At 43.3% G+C, this 28000-nt stretch overlaps 1 protein-coding gene across 10 annotated transcripts; it reads left to right on the top strand.

Annotated features, from left to right (window-relative positions):
* Positions 1–3: 3 nt before the first annotated feature.
* On the top strand, positions 4–27721 carry lcorl (ligand dependent nuclear receptor corepressor-like). 10 transcript variants are annotated; one of them, XM_047816122.1, is made up of 8 exons: positions 4–123; positions 3581–3646; positions 4231–4329; positions 4543–4657; positions 8083–8274; positions 8472–8544; positions 17046–21988; positions 25150–27721. In XM_047816122.1, exons 2-8 carry the CDS (start codon positions 3608–3610, stop codon positions 25161–25163), a joined length of 5475 nt encoding a protein of 1824 aa, XP_047672078.1. In that variant the 5' UTR covers positions 4–123; positions 3581–3607; the 3' UTR covers positions 25164–27721. The 10 variants fall into 10 exon arrangements, with proteins under 10 accessions (XP_047672078.1, XP_047672083.1, XP_047672076.1 ...); XM_047816120.1 differs by having other exon boundaries at positions 8–123; positions 4250–4329; positions 8475–8544; XM_047816119.1 differs by having other exon boundaries at positions 8–123; positions 4250–4329.
* The last annotated feature ends 279 nt before the right edge of the window (positions 27722–28000 follow it).

Below are 28000 nucleotides of genomic sequence, written 5' to 3'. Positions count from 1 at the left end.
TATCTGAAAGAAAAGAATCAGCTTCACCAATGAGAATGTGGGAATTTAACAGAGATTAAACATTCTCCCAATTTTATGTCGACTTATGAGGTTTAGAAGTGTGTGTGTCCATGCTGTACATATGTAAGTGTGTATGTGTGTGTGTGTGTGTGCATGCTGTACATATGTGAGTGTGTGTGTTGTGTGTGTGCATGCTGTACATATGTGAGTGAGTGTATGTGTGTGTGCATGCTGTACATATGTGAGTGTGTGTGTATGTGTGTGTGTGTGTGTGTGTGAGAGAGAGTTCCGGTGTTTTGTTGCACTGATCCGGTTCCTCCCGCGGTGTTGACGCGTGTCAGTCTTAGGGGCGCGGGGAAGGCGGGTGACGTCGCGCGACGTCAGGCTCGGTAGAAGGGGGAGCGGGGCGCGCGGACGGGCGGAATGGCGACGCGGTGCTGCAGCGCGAGATGTTCGGCGGAACGGAAAGGGTTCCGGCGCGAGCTCGACTCCTGGCGGCACAAACTCATTCACTGCGTCGGTAAGAGAACGCAAAAGTAAATAAATAACATAACGGAATGTGCACGTGCGTTTGTTTTAATAAAAGCGTCTTTATACCCGGGGACAGAAGCGGCGTTGCGGCTGACAGAGAATTACAGCGGCGGCGGCGGCTTAATTTTTTTTGTTAATAAGCTCACACGCTAAAATGCTATGCTAAGCTAACAGTTTCCTATATGACCATGACGGCTGCAGCTAACCGTTATCTTAAACCGTAACCGGCTTTAAATCACATGACAAGCGGCATGTAAAGACTTAACGTTTAAACGTGATGTTATTACAGCGTTATAATCGCTTCATAACAACTACAGCGACCGTTATGTGTCTAATGTTTAACCCCAGGGCAAACAGACATGGGCAGACCGCTAGCACACCGCTAGCTTACAAATAAAGGCCGCGGCTAGGCTTGGTAGCTTTTGTGTTGTTTAGCTAGCTAGCATAACGCTAATTAGCGCTCTTTTTTAACATAGCTGATAGCACATCTTGTCAGGATTAGCATTAGTTAGCATTAGCATTAGGGACTGTCCAGTGCTGGCTCCATTTTCTTTTGTCCTTCGGCTTTTTATCTGTTCATTTGTTTCCCCGAACAAAAATATATTTATTTAATTTTAACACTAAAATTTCCCTTTAATAATTAGCTGTGAATCTGAGGTGTTATTAAAAACATGAACAGAGCGACAGGGTTGTGAATGATATTTATTCCTCTTTTTCTGTATCAGTTATGCTAGCAGGCTACATGCTAACTGCATAAACAGCACAGTATGGTGTTTTATATGTTATTAATATAGTTATATATTGTAAACATATAGTTAATTACCAAAATGTGACATCAATCTAAAACTTTATACATCATGTGTTTTATATCTGAATATCTGATCAGAAAAAACAGTGTAATTGTCATTTTATATATTTTATTATATATATATACATACAGACAGTACATACATATGAAAAATGACATAATTATACTGCGTTTTTTTAATATATATATTTTTTATTTATATTATATATTTATATAACAAAATACTATATATATATATATATATAATAAACATATTTTTAATATATATAATGACAATTACACTGCGTTTTATATATATATATATATATATATACAAAATGTTTGCGTATAATCTACTAACAAAATTTTTTTTGCGTATAATCTACTAATATTAATTTTATATATATGTATAAGGAATTTAATTAAGGAAATACTGTAAAATATTAATTTAATATAATAATATACTACTTGTTATATATTAGTGCACTGTTGCCGCAGCACATTAAAACGCCTCTGTGTTTTATGGATTTCATGGTTTGAAATTTGATAACCGAGTCTGGAAAAAAATGTAATTTAGCATCACGGTGTCACGATAGTAATGCTGCGACACAGTGAATATAAAATGAAAAAAAAAATGTATTAGTATGAAATCTTTGTGCAAATGTGACTTTGTGTTGCATGGCATGTTTAACAAAAACAAAAAAATGTTATAAAAAATTGTTTTTTAAACGAGACTTTTCTATAAAATAACATTTGCATGTTGCTGTTGTTAAAAAAAAGCTGATGAGAGAGCTGATTGTGTGCCAAAAACACATTAGCCCTCAGAAATAGACAGTTGTTTGGTTGGTTTTTCTCAGCAGTGTCATGCTCTTCTGCACATTTGGTATCCGTCGTGTACGACAAAGTTATTGAAAAGCTAAAATGTTACATAAAAGAGACTGTGACTGTGAAAACGACCCCAGTGTTTACAGTTTAACGTAGTAGATTTATAGTTATACTATTGTACACTATTCAGGGTCATGGTTGAAGTTAGTTACTTATTATACACTGTATACACTACGTGCATGACATTATTTACATTATTTTAAATGATAAAAAGGTCTGTGGTAAATTACTTTTAAGAAGAAGAAGCCTTGATTGTTGCCACACATATCTGGGGGGGTCCTAAGTGTCCCTGGGGCAGGGAGTGTTAAAGGCCTTGGCTGTGGCAGATTAGTGATGCTGGGGTTCGAACCCTGACCTTCTGATCAACAACCCAGCACCTTAAGCACTTCAGCCACCACTGCTTATAGGAGCATGTTGTTTTTGTGTTTATTTGTGTAAAGGTTTTCTTAAGCCCTATTCGAGTCGGATTAGCTTATCAGAAGGAAGCCTGTAATGAATTTTTTATGACACGTATTCTCAGAGATGAAACTTTCGCATCCAGACAGCCATAAATATAACCGCAGGATAAGCGTGTTTCTGGCCGGGTGTATTTGGGAGTCAAAATATCACCAGAGAAGGGACAAAGATTACAGAAACATGAAAATATAACTAAACAATATTTCCAACATATATGAGAATCTGTTTTTAGCTTTGTAACTCAGGGAGTATTTGATACCTGGAGGAGGGGAAACTGATGCATGTGCTTTGAGATTTTATACAGCAAGTATTAGCAGTCAGATTTTTTCCTCCAACATGAAGCGTGATCCTTGAAGAAACTTAGATGATCACTAAGTAGGGTGAAAATCTTCAGTTATTCAATCTGTAGTGTTCGAGGAGGAGGATGGGAAAAAAACACAGACATGACCGATTTGGACTTAAATAGCATCACAGATGGGCTCCTGTAAAATAGAAAATTACCCCAATTAATTAATCCCATCTAAACAGTGTTCAAGAACACCTTTAACACATTTACGCTCATCGCAAATACAGTGTTTAGTGTTGCACAGCTGCCGTCTGTCACTTAGTTAGTGCTATAAATACACTTAACCACTTAACGCTTTGTTTTACGCCTGTTGAAGAGACGAGATGTGATTCAGATGCTTAAGAACAATGCAAAGATACGATGTTGTCTGTGTTGTAGTGGGTGTTTGATTGTTACCATGGTTACACATAGCTAGTTAATTTACCAAAGGCAACTGTGGCTTAATCGTTGGTGCTGGGTAACATCTTAGCACAGATTTCTTACTTAGAAAATCTTTTCTATCTAATAATAGTAATAATAATAATAATAATAATAATAATAATAATAATAATATGTGTATAATATGTGTGTTACAGGGTTTGAGAGCATACTGGAAGGAATCTATGGGCAAAGGCTGTTGCAAGATCTCAGCATATTCGTCAGTGAGTTATTCTTTATATATTTAATACTACGCATTAACCGCATTAGACAAAAAGAACTCCGTTGGTCTAATTTGTCTGCTTTTTAATGCCCTCGTCTGCTTCACGGTTCAGTTTCCGGTTCTCCTCTGCTTTAAGTCTGATAAATGACTCGAATGTAGTTTGATGAAGAATTGAGATCCTAGAGCTCAGGAGCATTTAAAAAAAATGTACATTGTTTGCCGGAGCTTGATGCTGTTTCTGTTAAAAATATTGAAAAATGCTGTTTATCTGTGTAATCCAGAGCATTATTGATTATGCGTTTCTTAGATTCTGGCATCTGTACATAAAAGCCGGAGCCATTCTGCTCAACCCCAGCTAACGTGTTAGCGGTCAGACTTTTGAGTTTGAGTGGTGAACGATCTCGTTACTGATACACCCTCCCCTCCTCCCATTGTGCCTATGTGATCTATGCAGAATCCTGCAATTGACAAGGGCGCTAACATTCTTCCGAAACGCAGCGGTGGTTTTCGAACAAATTGTTATTCTGCTTAAGGGGACGAGTCTCGCCTTTGCTATTTTTAACGTTCGCGAGTGTGTCTCTGTGGGTGTGTGTTTGCTTCTCAGATTGTGAGCCCGAAGCGACTGCTGATTGGTCGACAGATGCGTGCTGCTCCTTCTGTAACTTACAGCTCGAAAAAATCAGTGTAAGTGTGTAGGAAACGTTACAGTGTTAATTCACCGACAACAATGGTGTTCAGTGTGTATTTACTGTTATCATTGATGCGGATCTGATGGAGAACGCGATCCAAATGAACTGCCGTTAATATATATATATCACAATGATGATGTTAATTCTTTTATTGTATTAAAATGAATTTATATAAATTTAGTGAATATTCTGTTTGTTCTTGGAACAGGACCGCTTGCCTGACTCGCCCCCCCATGCCGAAACCCCCCCTCAGGGCATCAACACCTCAGACACACTCCAGTGCCAAGCAGACCAATTTCTGCATGCAGTCTTACACAAGAAAGGTAATGGAGACTTTCCCACACACACACACGCACACACACACTTACACGTCTCAGGCATTTTCTTTATGATACGTGATCCTCACGATGAACTATTGCAAGAACAGATGATGCAGAAGGAACGATGAAGAACAACGTAGCTTAAAGTGTGACTGAATTTCAGCAAATTCTTTGTCATTTTTTCATCTGAGGCCAAACGTCCTTCTGAACATCTCTTGTTGATTGGTAAAAGTATAAGATCTAGGTCTTTTAGAAAGGGAGACAGAATGTGATTGTCGTTGTGGAAGGTGATTCTCAGTACAGAACACGTTCAATGCAAGAACCGGTCATTAGTGGCCATTTCCAGCCACAGTAGGGATTGAGCTTTAAAGCGACTGCCAGCTCTCAGTCTTCTCGACTGGAGCTTGACAACTCATATTTTTTAATAGCAGACATAAAAATAACTTGAGTTGTCATGGCAATGAAATAATAATATCCCTTACTAGCCCTTGATGCCACAGAGTCTTGGCTCAAGACTATCAATTTTTTTTTTTTTTTAAATGTCGCCATGTTGCCGAACTAGTTTTCTCTGTAAGAACGGAGTGGACGGAACAGGTGAAGGGTAGGCAGGACCTCCAAAACCAGCGCATGCACCTTGTCACTAAACGAGTGAGGAAAAAAAAAACAGAGTCACACCATAAAGGGTGTGGGACAGTCAGGAGATGATGCAGTAAAGGAAGCAGGTCATGACTTGTCACAGGGTTATAAACTCTAGGGCCATGTTTGTTATTCACCAAGTCAATGGATCAAACTGGAGAAATATATCCAGCTGAAACAGGGCCTGTGACTCACCCTGGAGAAGGACCAGGACTACTGATTGACTGTGATGAAGGTCCATGTCTTCCCTCAGTGTGTACACTTGGGAATGGGACGGAGAAGCACCTGTGAGTGACCCTAAAGTGTCACTGAATTAGGACAGGTCTGGGACCTGGCAGTGACCCTGCAGAAGGAGGACCAGGCTCTGTGAGTGACCCTAAAGTGTCGCTGAACTAGGACAGGTCTGGGACCTGTCAGTGACCCTGCAGAAGGAGGACCAGGCTCTGTGAGTGACCCTAAAGTGTCGCTGAACTAGGACAGGTCTGGGACCTGTCAGTGACCCTGCAGAAGGAGGTCCAGGCTCTGTGAGTGACCCTAAAGTGTCGCTGAACTAGGACAGGTCTGGGACCTGTCAGTGACCCTGCAGAAGGAGGTCCAGGCTCTGTGAGTGTCCCAGAGGAAGGACTCAAACCTTTGTGACAATGGGAAGTGATATGACCCATGAACGAGTCTTGAGTAGAATGAAGAGTGTGAATTTTTAGATCTGTCGGTAGCTCTGAGGAACTCTGAGGAATGCCCAGTCTCACTGTCTATAAACTAGAGAATGTCTGAGAGTGACACCTACCAAATGACCATCGCTCATGACTGAAAACAGGGAAGGACACAATGGAAGTATCAGAACCTTTCCTAATTACAGGTGAGTAGAAAAAAGCAAGATGATAACATTCAGAGAAAGACTCAACTTGTCAGGTATCAAAGACAGTTAAAGCACTGAAAAAGGATTCATAGCAGGAGCTGAGAAAGACAAAACATCAAGCCTATAAGGCCAGATAAAGCAGATTCAAGGCCAAGAGTCAGATTAAAGAAAGAACTTGGATGGGAGACCGCCTTGGAATACCAGGTGCTGTAAGCTTTCTCTGCCATCATGGAATCCATCCTCTGCACCGCAATTACTGTGTGGTTCAGCTCAGCCTCCGAATTTGACTTCAGGAGACTACAGAGGGTAGTCTGGACTGCTGAGCGAACCATTGGCACAACTCTCCCCACTCTCCAAGATCTGTACTTCTCCAGAGTGAGCAAAAGGGCAAAGTCAATCACTCTGGACCCCTCACATCCAGCACACTCACTCTGGACCCCTCACATCCAGCACACTCACTCTGGACCCCTCACATCCAGCACACTCACTCTGGACCCCTCACATCCAGCACACTCACTCTGGACCCCTCACATCCAGCACAATCACTCTGGACCCCTCACATCCAGCACACTCACTCTGGACCCCTCACATCCAGCACACTCACTCTGGACCCCTCACATCCAGCACACTCCCTCTGGACCCCTCACATCCAGCACACTCACTCTGGACCCCTCACATCCAGCACACTCACTCTGGACCCCTCACATCCAGCACACTCACTCTGGACCCCTCACATCCAGCACACTCCCTCTGGACCCCTCACATCCAGCACACTCACTCTGGACCCCTCACATCCAGCACACTCACTCTGGACCCCTCACATCCAGCACACTCACTCTGGACCCCTCACATCCAGCACACTCACTCTGGACCCCTCACATCCAGCACACTCACTCTGGACCCCTCACATCCAGCACACTCCCTCTTGACCCCTCACATCCAGCACACTCACTCTGGACCCCTCACATCCAGCACACTCCCTCTGGACCCCTCACATCCAGCACAATCACTCTGGACCCCTCACATCCAGCACACTCACTCTGGACCCCTCACATCCAATACACTCCCTCTTTGAACTCTTGCCATCCGGTTGACGCTACAGAGCCCTGAGCTCCAGAACGACCAGACATAGGAACAGTTTCTTTCCTCAGGCAATCCATATGACGAACACTTAACACACACGGAACACACAACACAACATTGCACATTTGCACTACGTATACCTCAGTTGCACATTTGTACATACAGATTGCCTATATTTGTATATGTATATTTCAATTGCACATTTCAAACCTGTACATGTGTACATACAATTTTGTCTGTATAGTACATGTCATTCTGTTACACTGTGGAGCTTCTGTCACTAAAACAAATTCCTCGCATGTGAAAACATGCCTCTGGCAATAAAGCTCTTTCTGATTCTGATTCTGAAACTATGCATGACAGCAAGTGGTCTAGGATCTGGAGCGCCAGAGCAGAGGTACAGGCACGGTTAAGAACAGACACTAACAGACGTGGAACATGGTCTGAGCTGGAAACAGACAAAGCTTGAAGTTTTTACATAATTAGTAATGGATGAACTTGTGGTGCCACGTCAGAAGCTAAGGCTAAAACTATATGACTGTGAGGCAAGTCCAGATTTACAGGACACACATCCCAAGTATCGGTAGTTTTTGGGTTAGCACTGGATCACTTCCCAGCATGGAATGCGCACACGTAGCGATGAAGGAAATGGGCATCTCAGAAGATGCTAATGAGGAGTGTTAGTTTGTCACCGTCTTAATAGAGCGAGACATCAAGGTTTGTTCTTCACAGTCCTGAACTCCAGGGTGTGTCAGAGCATGAAAATCAGGCACGATTACAGCTTGTGATAAACTGTTGTTAAGAATCCGTGTCCAAATATTGTTAATGGGTTACACCATAATATATTGCCCAGAATTCCCTGAGAGCTGCGACCCCATTATTCCGTTGGCTGCGCAGGAGTTGATGAGGAAGATGATTCGCCAGTTCGCCGTTGAATATGCGCATAAGATTCAAACAACCGAAAGCCAGAATGCCGTCACACAAACCGAGCCGGATGGACCACTGGACCTGACGCTCAGTCGCAGCACACCGAGTGCACAACAAGGTGACACACACGACACACAGAAACTGTCTGGGTTTTAAACAGACGGCTTATTTTGAACAGCATGTCATTAAATCACCTGCAGCATTTGCACTAATTGTGTGTGATTTTTTAAAAGCATGCACATATTAGTTCTTGTTGTTTAGGATCTTATTAAATTGGAGTCTGTGTGTCTTAACGATGTTGTTTTCTTGTTATAGCAGACGGCGTTCTCGACCTCTCAAAGAAAAACACACCGTCTCTGAACACGCTCGCGCAACAAAGACTATCAGGGTAAGTCGGTTAACACTAATAGATGTTGTTCAACTGTGTGTGTGTGTGTGTGTGTGTGTGTTTGTATGTGTGACTGTCTTAGTGCTCTCATTATATCTTTAATACTGTATTGTGCACATTTTTTGAACTCTTTAAACTGAGTGTGTGTTTATCAGGTGTGTGTTAATTCAGAGAGTGTTGTGTTGCACTGAAGGGTTGACTCTTTTCTCACTTGTTGGACGGTAACGTCACGTGTGTGTGTTAGGGCTTCAAAGGGCTGGACAGCCAAAACCTATCGCTTTATTTCCGTTTACTCGTTATAAGTTTCAGACTAAAGATAAAAAGGAGCAAAACTCACACACAGACATACACACGCACACACACACAGAGGAAACACACACACACAAACACATTTTTACACACATTTTGTACAGCTCAAAGTGAGGCTGCGTGTTAAACACATAAATATGAAGCGAGTGATGTTACCAAAGACAAGGCGGTAAAGGAGTGGACCCTGAGTGCTTCCTGTCGTTCGTCAGCTCACTCGTGCGTTTCTCGTCCTCCCACCCACCAGGAGACCAATCAGAGACGAGCGTCTGGGCCGCAGCACTCAGTTTGCTGATGGTTTGCTCTCTAAAGCCGTGAAGGATGTTCGCTCCGGTGCGCTGGACCTTCACAAAGCTGCCATATTATACGGAATACCTCAGAACACACTACGCCTCCACGCGGATCACACACACTCCGGCGCTGTGCCTCTTGCGCTCGCCAACCACAATGGAGTGACACCGTCCCGCACTGCTCTGCACACAGGTGAGACCAAAACGGCAACAACCTGGACGCGACCTCGGTCTGACCAGTCAGAACGCGGTAAGCCGTCAACGGAGAGTGCAGCAGCGGCATCGCTCCTTCATCGGCTGGTGTGTGAGCTGAGAGAACGCAGCGACGCATGTAACACTCCGGCAGGGGGCTCTGCGCTGCTCCGCATCCCTCAGGTGCGTCCGGGCGTAACGACTCCGCCCTCTGACCTCAGCGGCCTTGTTGACGCCGTTTACCTCAACAGCAAGACCTCAGATCGTGTCAAGATCCTCCTCCCCAAACACAGCGACTGTAGCTCCGCCCTCGAGTCCCGCCCACTGCAGGGGGACGTTCCCCCGCCGTGTGTGTGTGCCCGGAGTGCAGGTGGGAGTGCGAGTGCAGACGAATGTGTGGAGGAGAGCGAGCGCCGGGACAAACAGCCGCGGAAGAAACGTGGGCGCTACCGCCAGTATGACCATGACATCCTGGAGGAGGCTATAGCCATGGTGATGGGTGGGAAGATGACGGTGTCGAAGGCGCAAAGTGTGTACGGCGTGCCGCACAGCACGCTCGAGTACAAAGTGAAGGAGCGTATGGGGACACTGAAGACTCCGCCCAAAAAGAAGCTCCGCCCACCGGAACCAGGAACCTCAGGGACAACGCTGAACGCCTCGAAACGGTTTTAAACCTCAGTACTGCGATTAACCTCACTACTGCCTGCACACACACACACACACACACACACACCTCATTAACTCACAAATACACAAACAGACATATACACACAAACGCCTCGTACAAGCTAAACCGTCAGGAACTCTAATGACATAAACTTGAATATCCATATTCTTTACACATTACACACCACACACACACACACACACACACACACGCACACGCCTTTATTCAGGGTTTCACTGTGCAGATCTGTAAGATATAAACTGTTCTATTTAAACTGCAAAGCACTGTTCTGTTGGAACTGAAGGATTCATTCAGGTCTAATTTTTAGGGAAGCTAATCTGCTAATTGTTATTGACACGACGTTAACGCCTGCACAGTGATAGGTGTTAATCGCTCAGAGATTGTATTTAATTGTGTAAATTATTTATTACCCCCCAAAAAACAAGCTCTTTTAACACAGTGTGTATCTGCTGTTCAGGAAAAACTTGGGGAACGTAACACATATTTTTAGCGACACACACACACACACACACACACACCCAGTGTAACATGCACTTACTTTAGTGTAACACACTCGAGCTGGTGTAACACTCCTTTTTAATGTAACACACACAGTTTAGTGTAACACGTTCAGTTTAGTTCACACACTCGGTTAAGACTCGGTTTAGTATCGCAAGCATTTTAGTGCAACACAAATGGTTTAATGTAACATACACCTGGATTTTTGTAACACACACAGTGTAACCCTCACACACACACACACACACACACAGATGTTAGTGCGACATACACACAGTTTAGCTTATTATACCCGTGGTTTAATGTAAAATACACACAGTTTTAGACGTTTATTGTAACACACAGATTAGTATAACACACACACGCACACACAGTTTAATGTAACACACACAGTTTATGTAACACACAAATTAGTGTAACACCCTCAATAGAGTTTTGTATAGCACACTAAGTGAAGGGTAATACACTCAGGTCTTACTTAACACCTTAGTGTGTGTGTGTGTTGCATTAAACACAAATTTAGTGCGACGCAGTTTAGGGCGGATAGACAAATTGTGTGTAACACACAGTTTAGTGTGACACACTTTTATGACGTGTAACATTTGAAATGTAGTGAAAGGTGTGTGTATCGCATGTAACAGCCAGTGTAGTAAAGCCTAGACTGGGTTCAGTTTAACACACACTCAGTTTCAGGAGGAGTGTGTATTGTGTGTCTGACAGTTTTGGAAGAGGAGTGTGTGTCGTGTGTGTGTGTGTGAGACACACCCTCGGTTTAGACAGGTGTGTGTTGTGTGTGAGAGAATCACATTTGGTGATCATTAACACGGTTAATTTATTTTGAATAATAAGTGATGATGTCATCAGTAGCGATGCATCGATCCGGCAGGTTATTATGTACGATTAGATAGACGCAGGCGACACTGTTTGTGTTAATGACGCTGCATTAATTCCTTTATTTCCAACCATCATTTAGGCGCAAGTTTTTTTGTTTTTTTTTTAATTAACGTTGTTAGGTGTGAATCAGATTGCTCTGTGCGCGTGCGTGTGTGTGTGATTTTTTTATTAGGCTAATATTAATTTTAGCACTGATCATCGCCGGAAAACCTCATTGGTAAAATAACTGCTGCCATAAAAACCTAGCTGAGATAATTAACACTGCAGACTCCAACTGGGATAATTAACACCACTGTAGAAGTTAACCTGGATCATTAACACCACTCTAAATCCACTCTGGGAATATTAACACCACTGTTAAATCTCACATAGACAATGAACACCTCTGTAAAGCCTTGTTCAGATAATTAACACCACTGTAAAACCTCTGGGATTATTAACATCACTGTTAAACCTTGCTGTAACAATTAACACCATTGTAAACCTCACTGGAAAAAATACCACCACCGTAAAAAACCTCACTCTTGACAATTAACATCACGTTATTGTCGATAACTAACGATCGTAGAACCTCGCTGGGATCATTAACACCTCCGTAAACAACCTCGATCAGACAACTAACACCACCACAAAACCTCAACAAAGCAACGGGACTTTACTGAGATAAGCACTTCATTAACACCATAGAAAGCCTGCAGTATAAGTAGTACTGAAACTAGCACGGCATTCGCATACGTGTCAGTTACCGGTGTTAATTGCAGCAAAATCACTGGAAAACTAACGATGCGGTTAAAATGTTAATCAACGCCGCAGACGGATAGTCAGCGCTACAGTAATAAAAAAAACAGACAAAGCTAATTAACACTGCAGTAAAAAAAAAACCCACATTGAGATAATTAACACTGAAGCAAACACCTCAATGTCATAATTAACACTGTGGTCATTGCTAAGAGAGACAGTTGACACTGCACTGGGAGAGACAAAGCAGTAAGTCAGTTCCCAGAGAGAATTAACACTGCAGTAAAGGCTCCAGTTGGACAGTTGACATCCAGATAAAAAAATCTCACTCAGATAATTAACACTGGATCGATACTAACAGAGATGATTAAACGAGTCCTGGCTTAGATCATTAACACTGAAGGAAACACCTTGTTTGGGTAGTTAACACTGTAGCCACTAGCTGCAAATCTGCACTTAGATAGTTAACACTAGAGATCCATTACGATGCAGTAAACCCCCTCACTGGGAGAATAAACACCGCAGTAAACCTCACCGAGATGATAAACGCTCCAGTTTTAACCTCATGTAATTAACGCTGCTGAGTTAATCTTCATGTTCATGTTGATGTGATTGTGATTTTCTGCTGTAACCAAATGAACCGTTCAGGGAGACCTCGCTCCGCACAACGCTGCTGTACTGACGTCTGTAACACACCACTTACAGTGTGCGTGTGTGCGCGTGTGTATATTTGTACGCGTGTGTGTGTCTGTACGCGTGTGTGTGTGTGTTTTATTCAGGGCTAATCTGCAGCGCTGCTTTTACGTCTCGTGTCTTTATTGTCGGTTATTTAATTCTCAAAGATAGCATTCGTGTATTTAACACTGTAACATACTGTACACACACACACATACACACACACAAAAACTTTACACACTTGACTGTGGTGTGTTCACTGCATGAACATTTTTACTCTTTCTATTACAAGTTTTAAGTGAAGTTGTGAAAAGCTCGAGGGACGAGATTCGGTTGCACTTTACACAAGCTACATACACAAAGACACACACACACACACACACACACACACCCCTGTGTTTAATGCTAAACGGTTTTAAAGTGCAGCCGCAAAAATGAAATGTGAATTTTGTGATTCAGGAATGCGCTGTTAATGACGTGTTCGTGTTTGTGTTCGTGAGAATCGTGCGTTTACGTTATTTATGAAGAAAGCCGCTCGGTTTCCGCCATGTAAACTGAATGTCATGACATCGGTGCCTGTTATTAACGCTTCATCTCAAAACGAACAGCTTTATAAGTGTGTATTAACACTACGTACGGGTGTTAATGTCGTCGGGACGGGCACTGCGTTCATTTAAGAGCAGATGATCTTTTATTTCTGTAAATTGATTTCTCTCTCCATCTGTAACATGCTTGATTTGAATCATGGTGTTTAATCAGCGGGGGTGTGCCGATAATCGGTTATACGACGTCGACGGATAAATATTGTGATAATATCGTTATCACGGGTTCCACTCAGCGATTGGCCGCCTGAGAAAAGGACGCCGGTTTTCCTTCCATGTCCTTCGCAATCCCGTAATTCCTTCAGACGAATCCGAATTCGATTCGGCGCCGAGCGTCAACGATAACATAAAAGCGCTAATAATTTAAGATCAGGCTTTTAAATCGCCGTCTTTAACCAAACGAAGTATCGGCAACGTCCTTAAATCTGATTTTTTCCGAATGATCGGACGTTATTTCAGTCTGTGCTTTGAAATCCTCTTTATTTCGTGTTTATATCCTCTTTTATATTTTGACTTGGCTTTTTAAACGTGTTGACGATGGTTTTTGATTTTTCTCTGTTTTTGGACCACATTAATGTAAACGTCGTTTCCAGTAAAACGACGAATTCAGGTAAAGAAACCAAATTTGATTCTTGAGTTTGGTTAATGTAGCCATAAAAAGTAAAATCCTCAGGGTGAGAGAGTACAGAGACCAGAGTTAATAATAAACCTGCCCGCTTCATTTTTTTATTTTGCGTGTGTATAATAATTTAATAATAATTTAAATTTCAGTTTTGTGTATTAATTTAATCTTAGTGCAATGGAAACGTTTCAGTTTTAAGAGAGCGTTTTAAATTAATTTCAAGGTTTTGCAATTAAATATTTTTTTCATTTGTTTTGTTTTGGTTATTTGTTGTTGTTGTTTTTTTTTTAAACTCAGGGCTTGAAATTAACCAAGCGTTAACCGATTGTAATGCAAAAAAAAAAAAAAAACTAAACAAAAAAAAGTCTCCTGGCCACAGCACAAGACTCCGTCTCTAGTTCTCATGATGACTGAAACGAAGTGTTATTATTACTCTTACTGTATGTTGTATTTATTCTATCTGCAGTGAAACCGTTTTTTTTTTTTCTTCTTCCGAGAATTATTGAACTTTTATATCCAGAACATTTCCAGAATATTCCAGGGCTTTTCCACACGTGCGTGTGCGATTACAGGCAAATATTCTGACATGGGTCTCGCGACTGAGTAAAGAAAGCAGAGGCTCTTAGAGGGTCTTGGAGTTTATTTCACGCTTGCGCTTTCGTTTTCGATCTGAGAGCGTTCCGGAATATGGTTATTAATATATAAAACCGGGTTTCCGTAGGAACGGATTCTTCTCCGTGACACGCCGTGCATCAAAAACACTCGGTGTTCTCGGCTCCGGAGGAACGAATTCTGTGACGTATAAACAGACCTGCGATTACGAGCTGAATCAGGGGATCGGTAAAAACGCACTCGGAGTGAATTTTAAGAGGAAACGTGTCAAAATACTCCAGCACTAATCACACATAGACTGCAGGCAGAGGCACTAGGGATTAGTCTGGAAACCACCGGGATTTAACTCCTTAAACACCACCGTGTTCGTCTCACGCCGCTGCGCCGATCATTCCGCCATGTCCGATGTTTTCTGTTCTGCAGCACGTTACACGGAGCACTGTGTCCGACGCGTCGTTTCTCACCTGCATCCGCGCGCAGCTGAGAGTTGCTGATACCGTCACGTTAATTTCGAGCCCTGCTACATCAGTCGCGATCAGTGATCTGTCACAGCGTTTTTTTTATGTAAACAACAGATTAAATGTAGTGAAGACTCGGGGTTTAGTACTCGGATGCGAAACTGCAGTCGGACGATGAAACGTCGGATGATTACGTGATGTTTAAGACGCCGCGTGTGGCGGCATTGGTGTAATCGATTTATTATTTTTTTTCTGCACTACGATTTTGATTCAGATTTTCCTCTTTAAATGTTTGTGTATTATTTCTGTGTTAATCAGGAGAAGACTTTACTGTGTTGAGCTTTAGCGTGTTTGAATTTGTGTTGAAGCACTTCATTGTTTTTAAATGTGAACCGTGTTCTGCATGCTTTTATTCTAGCTCTTTAAAAATTTATATTTCTCTAATTGTGATGATTAATTATTATTATTATTATTATTATTATTATTATTATTAATCAGAGAAGGGCTTTTCGCTCAGCGAGTCCACTGAACACTCCCGAATCTTTAACATTTAATTTATAAATCTGATAAATAATTCATATTGATGTTAATGTGTAATGCTCGCTTTGATTTCAAATCATTAAAAAAAAAAGTCTTTTCAAAAATGCTATGACAATAAAGTGCATTAAAATCTTTGTGTATCTTTATGTGCTGGTTAATTAACATTTCTGAAATGTAAGTAACCTCCTCACTGAAGAAAGAGTGTGTGTGTGTGTGTGTGTAAGGACATAATGAATGTAACATAAATTATGTAACATAAATTTCAGATTTTATTCAGAATGTTTTCCTGCCTGGATTTTGATGTTTTTCCCGATCCCATAGTCGTGTTTACGTTGCTACGGCGAAGTGAAGGACTTCTTCTGAATACAGTCCCCAGGAAAATGTGCATATTTTAGCAGGTTTCCGGAAGTAAATTAAAACATGTTCACGATAGCGTTAACGATGTTAATAAAACGGATTTACAGATAAGAGTTTCAAGAATTTCCGAATAGACGTGTTACACAAATCCTCACGTTGTGTTGTTTTGTGTCCTGGCTTTAACCCTGTTACTATGAAGCGTTATTGTAATCATTTATGAAATATTATATGAAATGCTGGGATCAAAATAAATGCAGGAAAATGAAGCGGTGTCCGAATAAGTGACGTAACCTAAACATTAGATTCTCCTTCGTACTAGAGAAAGCTTCACGGGACACGACGAAAATGTCAGATATTCTTTCCACTGTAAGTAAATCATAAATCCTCAAACTAGACCACTGTGCAAATGGACGCTCTAATGATCTTGTTCGGTCTCATGTCCTTTTGACGATCTTGGCTAACCTGCTGTAATACAGTATGATGAGCTAATTAAGTGTACAAACAAGTTCTTATTTATTTATTTCATTTTAAAACTCAGAAAAGCTTATATAATATTATTGATATGCCCCTGATCGTTCTCGATCCAGAGGTAGCTGTGAGCGTAGACGTTTGACGGTAAAAGACTTTTAAACACGGTAAAAGTCTACCTGCACAACCTGAAGTGCGTTACTGCCTACGCTGCTGGTGATTCATAATTAGCACTTCCCCCATTTTAGAGTGTTCAGAAAGGACAGATTGCCGCAGCCTGTGGCCCCCGTTTATGTCTTGTATATCATGCTTACGAGTTTAAGGTTATGTATTTGCTTCTAACGTGCATAAGGTCTGACGACAAGCCTGGTTTAATACAGCTAGGGTTACCTTAAATCTGCAAGGGAATATAAATAATAAATAAAATGAAATATAATAAATAGTGTGTGTGTGATTCAAGCAGATTTGTGCTACTGTAATGTGAAGGTGGAGAAAATAAAAAGAAACTCTTGCTGCCCAGTCTGAGTGATGAGTAATTATGTGTCCCTCATTTACCTGTAGCTGTTTGGTGACAAAGGAGGGAGAGAGCAAGACAAAGGAGAGGGAAGAAGGACATGAGCAGAGAGGTACGGCGCTGGAGGAAGTCATGAAATCGCTTTGTGCAAACCACAGAGTCATACTGTTGCACATCCTGCAGGAAATGATGTCGTTCCCGCCGAAGGAAGAGGGTGGGCCGGTGGCAACGCAAAGAGACGTCGCGACTCTGAGGAGCAAGCATGGTGGTCACTGCTGTCACGCCGATAAATCGATGTGTGTGTTGAATAGCTGTGTATCAAACGGGTATGTGTGCTCATGCAGACTCGGGGTTTGTGCAGTACGTTCTGTGTGTCTGTGTATGAAGAGTTGTAGTGGCTCCTCCTGTCGGAACATCAGGCTCGGCTGTGCCGGCTGCTGCGCTTGCTCTCGGGCACTGGTGTGCCAGCACACACACATCTGTGACATCACACAAGTTGCACATACAGATAGCAACACACACTCCGGCTGCCACAGTCCATCCCCTCCCCCGCTGTCCCCGAAACCGCAGGACACCGAAAGCAGTGGTGATCCGGACATGCCCATGTTGAACACACACACCCTGAATACACAGCCTCCACCTCTCCTGCCTCACAACACACATACCGATCAAACACACATGCCCGAGATGCAAGCCAAGCCTGAACACATTATAGACTTAATGGACAAGTTCACCGACACACTGATGGGGGTGTCGGAGCGAGAATGGAGTGACAGTGGTGACAGTGTGAAAACCTGTGATGACACACACCTGACTGAGATTATCACCACCGTCTTACACAGCAGTAGTGAGAAAGATTACAATCTGAAGGAGCTCTTTGAGCAACACCTCGCCTCTGAGAAACGTTCCCCGCAAACGCGCTCTCAGAGGCGACAAGAAGTGATGCAGGCCATCAGCAGGTCACATGACCAAGCCGCAACACGCAGGCAGAGCCTACAGATCAAACGTGACCTTGCACGACTTGAACCCGACATTTCTAGGAAGAAGAAGCGGAAGACACACCTGATTACCCATGGCACATACAACAAGATACCAGGCTCACCCATCTCACATGCTCAAAGCCCGGACATGCCCATCTTGCACATTCAGCAACCAGGCATGCCAATCTCACATGGTCAAAACCCACACACACAGAGCCCAGACACACCCATCTCACACACTCAAAGCTCGGACACGCCCATCTCACACACTCAAAGTTCAGATACACCCATCTCACACGCTCAAAGCTTGGACACGCCCATCTCACCTGCTCAGCACCCAGACACGCCGATCCCACACACTGAGAGCCCAGACACATCCATCTCACCTGCTCAAAGCTTGGACACACCCATCTGTCACACTCAGCACCCAGACACGCCCATCCCATATACTCAATGCCCAGACACGCCCATCTCACAAGCTCAGTATCCAGGCACACCCATCTCACACACTCAGATCCCAGACACGCTCATCTCACATGCTAAGATCCCAGACACGCCCATCTCACATGCTCAGAGCCCAGACATGCCCACCTCACACACTCAGAGCCCAGACACACCCATCTCACACACTCAGATCCCAGACACGCCCATCTCACACACTCAGATCCCAGACATGCCCATCTCACACACTCAGAGCCCTGACACACACATTCAGAGCCCGAACAAACTCACTCCACAAACTCAGAGCCCAGACATGCCCATATTTATCTCATGTTCCCAAAGCCTGGACATGCCTCAAAACCTGGACTCACCCATCTCACATTCTCAGATCACAGACATGCCCATATCAAACTCCCAGAGCATAGACATATCCATTTCACTCCCTCAAAGCCCAGGCACGCCCATCTCAAACACTCATAGCTCAGACACGCCCATTTCAAATGTTCAACGCCCAGATATACCTATGTCATACACTCAGAGTCCAGACACGCCAGTCTTATGTGATCAGAAACCAAACACACCCATCTCACATGCTCAGAGCCCAGACATACCTATATCACATGTTCAGACAACAGACACGCCCATTTTACAAGCTCAGACCATAGACACACCCATCTTGCATACTCAAAGCCCAGACACCACCATCTCTGATGCTCAGAGCCCAGGAACACCCAGCTCGCTCGATTACAGCCCAGACTCCACCATCTCATACACTCAGAGCCTAGAGACGGCCATCTCACACACTCAGAGCCCAGACACACCCAGCTTGCACACTTATAACTCAGACACTACTAGCTCACACACTCAGAGCCCAGAAATGCCCAGCTTGCACAATCAGAGCCCAGAAATGCCCAGCTTGCACAATCAGAGCCCAGAAATGCCCAGTCTGCACAATCAGAGCCCAGAGAAATCCGAGGCTTGTGGCACTATGAGGTCACGGCGGAATATCGTCCGTCCTCAACACTTGTCTTCGTATGTCACTGAGCCACGGAAGATGTTTTATGCTGCTTGTCGCTCTGCCAAAAATAACAGCACTCCCACACAAGGCACTGACATGACTGAATCCCCACCCAGTGCTGTGATAGGACAACTAAATACTCCACCTGTTTCAGCTAATGACAGAAAAGCCTGTAAGGCTGAGACAAGTGCAGAGTCTCATGCCGAACGTCAACTAAGAGTAAAGACACGCCGCTCTGAAGAAGTCGCACGATCCCCAAGTCCTGTCGTAACGGACTCAACAGTCACAGACCCAGTGGATGCTGATGATATTAAATATGCCAGTCCCATAAAACTAATGCTGGTGTCGACTATTAAAGATGAAGATGGTGTTAAATACACACTAAGAGCTGCACAAACACACAGTGATGAAGAGTCGTTCGATCCCTGTGTGGAGGCATCATGGGTACGTAACACACTCCAAGAGCAGGCAAGGGATGAAACTGTTCAGAAAATGAGCAACGAGTGCAGTGAAAAACTCTATAGAGAAGAGTTTGCTAACACAGAGGGTCTGAGGGACTGCATGAACAGCATTAATGAGGCTGAACCAACTATTAAGAGGCGCCCTGGACGGCCCAAAAAGTTAAAATCTCCAATGGAGAAATCAGTGAAGCGTCCAATCGGACGACCAAGGAAATGCAAACAAGTGGACATAATAAATGAGGCTCCCAGTGAGGACAATGAAAAGCCAAGAGCAGAAGATGCGCCAAACGAAGAAGATGGTAATAAAAACCTTAAGATTACTATTACTTATGGGAGGCGGAAAGCATGGAGGATGGTAAGTGAGGGACAAATTCATACAGAACAAAGCAAAGGCGGTAGAGCTTCAACACAAAGAAGCAATGCTGACGAACCTGCACATTTCACACAGGCACAAGTCAGCATGAATAAAGATCAGTTTAGCTTAGTAATGCCTGTGGAGGACAGGAAAAATCTCATGCATTCAATCGTGTGTCCAAAGCAGAGTGACAGTGCAGGGACGAGAAGACCAGGACGACCAGCTAAAGTCAAAATCTCAGGGATTTCTGTTACTGTTACCACGGTTTCGCCACAGCAACGCAAAATCCACATTAAGCGAGATGTGAGAGAACCAGCAAAACATCGAAGGGCACTGCTTACTGACCTGGAATCGAATAAAGAACAGGAGACAATCACAGAGGAAGAGCAAGCCTCTGTTAGACACTCAGTCAGAGAAAGAAGACCTTCCGTCCATCTGCTGCACTGTGACGCTATATCACGCCCTAACACACCAACACCCAGATCACGCAAACTGTTGCTGCAAAAATCTGATGACACACAGCAGGACGCACAACAGCATAAACCTAAAGATGCTAATGACACTATGACCAGGCCAAACACTTCTCCACAGGATGCTGTCCATATCTCAGCAGCATCAGTTGAGTCCCTCTTTGATGCAAATCTGCAATGGTGGCCAACATCAGCATCACCTGAGACCTTAAAGGAAGAGATGAACAGGCGACTCAGGGTGATGAAAGAGACATGGGTTTCAGACACGTCAGATGTATTCACTGCTTCAAGTTCATCTGCAGACACATCAGATGTATTCACTGCTTCAGGTTCATCTGCAGACACATCAGATGTATTCACTGCTTCAGGTTCGTCTGCAGTGAGGATGCTGTTTGAGAGAGATTGCAGTATGGAAACGCTTTGCTCCTGGTTCATGCAGACAACTGAGACTCAGTCTCTCGCCATCATAAAGAAGGCCAACAACCGAAATCCGTGTGAGGTTTTCCAGTACAGCTCGGCCAAGGCAAACGATAGGCCAAATGTTTGCTCGAGTCCGCAGGCAGAGCGGCTTAGGAAATGCATTAAGAAATTTGCTACAGTTGTCCCTAAAAGTCCATCAAAGCTCTGGCGAACACAAGCAAAAATCAGTGGCACACAAAACTGTTTCACCAAGCAACATGTTTTGAACACAACACTGAACAATACTGAAAAATTACAGCAAAATCGTACGTGGCACCTTTATAAAACAGCGCTCGATCGAGCAAGATCGCGATTTAAATCCAGGACCAAGAATACAGACGTAGACATTAAAAGCCTTAACGAGCAGGTGGATAGTGGGATTCAGCCTACGAGTGTGTCTGAACACTGTGTACTGAACACACTGCAGACGGAGTCTCACAGGACATCAACTCAGCAAAAGCAGATCACTGCTAATGCCTGGAGTGCACACACTCTGAGGGAGTGCAAAGTGTTTCTAAGGAAGCTAAATTCTTCTAACACACGGTCAATGTCTGAGGAGTCTAACGACTGCTCGGTGAGGTTCAGCGTATCGCCGGCTGGAAATGGTTCAGTACAAAATCGGGAGCAAGGGGTCAGAAAGAGCATTAAACAGGAGAAGACGAGTAACTCGGGCACCTCCACACGGCAACAGAGTAAGGTAAAAAGGAAGCGCAGACACTCCTGCACAAATGTGTCACCCCCATCACCTAAACAGCAACGTAGCAGCAGAGGAGTGATGGCAGCCAAGTGGTCCGACTTTATACTCGGTGAGTGCATTGTTCCCCACATGACGGTTAACTTAATTTTCACCTTATTATATGGTATCACATATTTACATCCTGACCAGTCCATTACACATCACACCCTTGTTGATTTGAAACCAAACCACTAGTTCATTCCTCTGACCCCGCCCCATTACACCACTGGTTGATTCCACTGGCTCTGCCCCATTATAGCACTGGTTCATTCCACTAGCACTACACCATTACACCACTGGCTCATTCCACTGACTCCGCCCCTTTATACTACTGGTTCATTTCACTAACTACACCATTAAATTGATGATTCATTCCACTCTACACTGTTACCTCACTGGTTCACTCCACTGACTCTGCAACATAACACCACTGCATCACAACCCTGACTCTACTCCATAACACCACTGGATCACAACCCTACTCTACTCCATAACACAACTGGATCAAAACGCTGACTCTACTCCGTTACACCACTAGATCACAACCCTGACTCTATACCTTATCACAACTGGATCACAACCCTGACTCTAGTCCCTAACATCACTGGATCACAACCCTGACTTTACACCATAACACCACTGGATCACAAAGCTGACTTTGCACCATAACACCACTGGATCACAACCCTGACTTTGCACCATAACACCACTGGATCACAACCCTGACTTTACACCATAACACCACTGGATCACAACCCTGACTTTACACCATAACACCACTGGATCACAACCCTGACTCTACTCCATAACACCACTGGATCACAACCCTGATTGTACTCCATAACACCACTGGATCGCAACCCTGACTCCACTCCATAACACCACTGCATCGCAACCCTGACTATACTCCATTACACCACTGGATCACACCCCTGACTCTACTCCGTTACACCACTAGATCACAACCCTGACTCTACTCCGTTACACCACTAGATCACAACCCTGACTTTACACCATAACATCACTGGATCACAACCCTGACTTTACACCATAACATCACTGGATCACAACCCTGACTTTACACCATAACACGACTGGATCACAACCCTGACTTTACACCATAACATCACTGGATCACAACCTTGACTCTACTCCATAACACCACTGGATCACAACCCTGATTCTACTCCATAACACCACTGGATCACAACCCTGGCTCTACTCCGTTACACCACTAGATCACAACCCTGACTCTATACCTTATCACAACTGGATCACAACCATGACTTTACACCATAACATCACTGGATCACAACCCTGACACTAGTCCCTAACATCACTGGATCACAACCTTGACTCTACTCCATAACACCACTGGATCACAACCCTGAATTTACACCATAACATCACTGGATCACAACCTTGACTCTACTCCATAACACCACTGGATCACAACCCTGACTTTACACCATAACATCACTGGATCACAATCTTGACTATATTCCATTACACCACTGGATCAAATCCTTGACTCTACTCCGTTACACCACTGGATCACAACCATGACTTTACACCATAACATCACTGGACCACAACCCTGACTTTGCACCATAACACCACTGGACCACAATGCTGACTTTACACCATAACACCACTGGATCACAACCCTGACTTTACACCATAACACCACTGGATCACAACCCTGACTTTACACCGTTACACCACTGGATCACAACTCTGACTCTACTCCGTTACACCACTAGATCACAACCCTGACTCTACTCCATAACACCACTGGATCGCAACCCTGACTATACTCCATTACACCACTGGATCACAACCCTGACTCTACTCCGTTACACCACTAGATCACAACCCTGACTCTACTCCGTTACACCACTAGATCACAACCCTGACTCTATACCTTATCACAACCATGACTTTACACCATAACATCACTGGATCACAACCCTGACTCTAGTCCCTAACATCACTGGATCACAACCTTGACTTTACACCATAACACCACTGGATCACAACCCTGACTTTACACCATAACACCACTGGATCACAACCCTGATTTTGCACCATAACACCACTGGATCACAACCCTGACTTTACACCATAACACCACTGGATCACAACCCTGACTTTGCACCATAACACCACTGGATCACAACCCTGACTTTACACCATAACACCACTGGATCACAACCCTGACTTTGCACCATAACACCACTGGATCACAACCCTGACTTTGCACCATAACACTACTGGAACACAAACCTGACTTTGCACCATAACACCACTGGATCACAACCTTGACTCTACTCCATAACACCACTGGATCGCAACCCTGATTCTACTCCATAACACCACTGGATCGCAACCCTGACTCTACTCCATAACACCACTGCATCACAACCCTGACTATACTCCATTACACCACTGGATCACAACCCTGACTCTACTCCGTTACACCACTGGATCACAACCCTGACTCTACTCCGTTACACCACTGGATCACAACCCTGACTCTACTCCGTTACACCACTAGATCACAATCCTGACTCTACTCCGTTACACCATTAGATCACAACCCTGACTCTACTCCGTTACACCACTAGATCACAATCCTGACTCTACTCCGTTACACCACTAGATTACAACCCTGACTCTACTCCGTTACACCACTAGATCACAACCCTGACTCTATACCTTATCACAACTGGATCACAACCATGACTTTACACCATAACATCACTGGATCACAACCCTGACTCTAGTCCCTAACATCACTGGATCACAACCCTGACTTTACACCATAACACCACTGGATCACAAAGCTGACTTTGCACCATAACACCACTGGATCACAACCCTGACTTTACACCATAACACCACTGGATCACAACCCTGACTTTGCACCATAACACCACTGGATCACAACCCTGACTTTACACCATAACACCACTGGATCACAACCCTGACTTTGCACCATAACACCACTGGATCACAACCCTGACTTTACACCATAACACCACTGGACCACAAGCCTGACTTTACACCATAACACCACTGGATCACAACCCTGACTTTGCACCATAACCCCACTGGATCACAACTTTGACTTTACACCATAACACTCCATACATTCATTCCTATAATCTTCCTGTGAAACCCTGTGTCTGTGTGTCTTGCTCTGTTACATGTGACGTCTCTGTTTCACAGGTCCGGCCAGATAGCAATGTTGCACCCTGACACACTCCCTCACACGGTGCCTTCGAAAACGATGACCCAGGGAAACAAGTGTTACGACACACATACAAAACCTGGGAAGCATCACGTAGCAACGAAGAAACTTGCACTATTTTACTGCATTATTTCATTTTCTCTTTACATGAGATGCTGTGTTGGAATTTTTATTTTATTTTTAATGTGTTTGTATTGTTTCTTTAGGAGCGAGTGCACTTAATATGATCTCTAAACATATGGAAACGAGTTCGAGCCATCTCACTGATCATTCTGTTTATCATTTAAAACCTGATAAACTGCACTCTCAGAAAGAAATCTGCGTTGAGCGATCTTTCAGAACGAAACGATATTTAATTCTTATATTGCACTTACCTTTAATTTTATTATAGAAAATTAGATTGTAAGCATGGTTCTCCAGTTCCATGTCCTTCAGGCTTTATTCTTTGACAAAAGCACACCCTCAAAAAATAATAAGGGCCCTTAGACCACCTTGTGCTGCTTTCTGAATAGAAGAAACTTTATTTTTCCCCCAAACATGCTGCCTTCTAAGAGTGAAATGCAGAGGGAGGATTGTCAAAGATCCAAAGCAACAACTGTTCCACGGTGTGCGAACGTTGTGCAACGACGTGAATCTCTGAGCTCAAAATGATTCGAATCTGATTTTCAGGGAACACGTCAAATCTTCGGTTGAGTCGTAATTAGATTAGATTCTTTGTCTGAACATTAATAAGCTCAGATTGGATTGAGGGAGCTTTAACATAATTGTGGAAAAATACAGAATTGAAGCAGCCGATGCATCTTCACCAATAAAGTTTTATACTCTCTGTATTTGATATATTGTACAAATGATCATCAATACATGCTCAAATATATATAGAGTACTGTGCAAAAGTTTTAGGCAGGTGTGAAATAATGCTGTAAACAAAGAATGCTTTCAGAAATATAAATAATGAGTGTTTATTTCTGTCAATTTGCAAAATGCAAAGTGAGCAAACAAAAGAAAAATCTAAATCAAACCAATATTTGGTGTTACTACCCTCTGCCTTCAAACCAGAACGACCCCCACAGAGCCCTGATCTCGACATCATCGAGTGTGTCTGGGATTACATGAAGAGACAGAAGGATGTGAGAAAGCCGACATCCACGGAAGATCTGTGGTTAGTTCTCCAAGATGTTTGGAACAACCTACCTGCCGAGTTCCTTCACAAACCGTGTGCAAGTGTACCTAGAAGAATTGCTGCTGTTTTGAAGGCAAACGGCGGTCATACCAAATATTGATTTGATTTAGATTTCGCTTTTGTTCATTTATTAAAATAAATGTTTACAACTTCCATTTTTGAAAGCATTCTTTGTTTACAGCATTTTTTCACATCTGCCTTAAACTTTTGCACAGTACTGTATACATCATTGAGTCATGTAAGATTCTGATGACAAAATCTACCAGTGAATTTTTCTGTGTCTCTGTGCGTGTGTGTTAGACTTTCTAAGATTAATACATGCATTTGGTGCTGCACGGACAAGTAGCTAAACGTTACCTTCTTTATCTTTTTATATACATACAAACGTACACGTGCGCGCACGGAAATGGCGCCGCAGTGGCGAGTCTGTCCGTCGGTCTGTCACGGTGCCTCTGAATTTCAGATTTCAAGGCAGGCAGCATATCCTGTGGGTGGAAGTACATGCATCCTCTCGAAACTAAATTTTAATTAATCTCGAGGATTGCGCATACAAAAGTTAACGTCCATACGGAAAAATGTAAACACTGCTAATAAAAACTTAAACGTTGTCATGCGAGTCTCATTAGCATAGGTCCAAACTTTTCCATCCCATATTGAAGTTTTTTGTGCGCGTGGCTTCTACCACCTCGGTTTCACTGCTAAAAACGTTTGGAACGTTAAAAAAGTACTTTCCGTTCTCCATTTTCTCAGCATTATAACTATATGATCACACCTACGTTTAAAGTACACCAGGGTTTCACCACTTGATCTATCCACTGCCTCTGTATCGTCTTATTTCCAGACAGGAATTTCTCTGTACTGAGAAAACGTCGGTTGTTGAATTCTGTCAGTAATCTTTTAATATGTTGTTCCTGTTGTTGTAGATTTACCTTTTTTTAATCTACCAATATTGAGGATGAAGCAGATACGAGTAAACGATGCAAAACCGTTCTTACTGAGTTTCGCCCAAATTTCAGGAGCAATACGGTACAAAAGTTCTGCTTGTTTGTGCTTTTGTATTCTCCGAAGAACACAGAAGATGATCAGAAATCGGTATTCCGTTTCTCACTCGTAGGTGAAACGACATGATCCTGTAAGGCCTTGTCCACACTAATACGTTTTCGTTTCAAAACGTATATTTTTCCTCTAAGCTTTGGCCTTTCGTCCACACCGAGACCGAGGCGTTTTAAGTCAACGAAAACATAGCTGTTGGAAGACGCTCTCTAAATCTGAAAACGCCGTCTTCGCGTCTTAGTGTGGACTGTGAAGACGGAGGCTTTTGAATACTGTGACGCATTTTTAGTCATGTGATGCAGTCGAAAGCAAATAAACGCCTAGCGGAAATGACGCAGATCGAAGCTTTACTCATGCGCAGTAGGGAGATGTAAGCATTTTCATACATTTCAGTGTGGATGAGCAACTTTTGGAAAGTGTTTGAAAATGACAATGTGGATGCGGAGCGTTTTTAGACATAAACTCTGTTTTCAAATATATCCGGATTAGTGTGGACATGGCCTAAATCTGTCCGAGTTCATCGTGTTAAAGCGGAGGGATCCCTTTGATCTTTATGAACTGCACTAGTTTATCTCCTCTATCCTCTTTTAGTGCAC

Source organism: Tachysurus fulvidraco, chromosome 7, assembly GCF_022655615.1.
Source record: "Tachysurus fulvidraco isolate hzauxx_2018 chromosome 7, HZAU_PFXX_2.0, whole genome shotgun sequence".
Taxonomy (NCBI): domain Eukaryota; kingdom Metazoa; phylum Chordata; class Actinopteri; order Siluriformes; family Bagridae; genus Tachysurus; species Tachysurus fulvidraco.
This window is presented reverse-complemented; position numbering and strand designations above follow the sequence as displayed.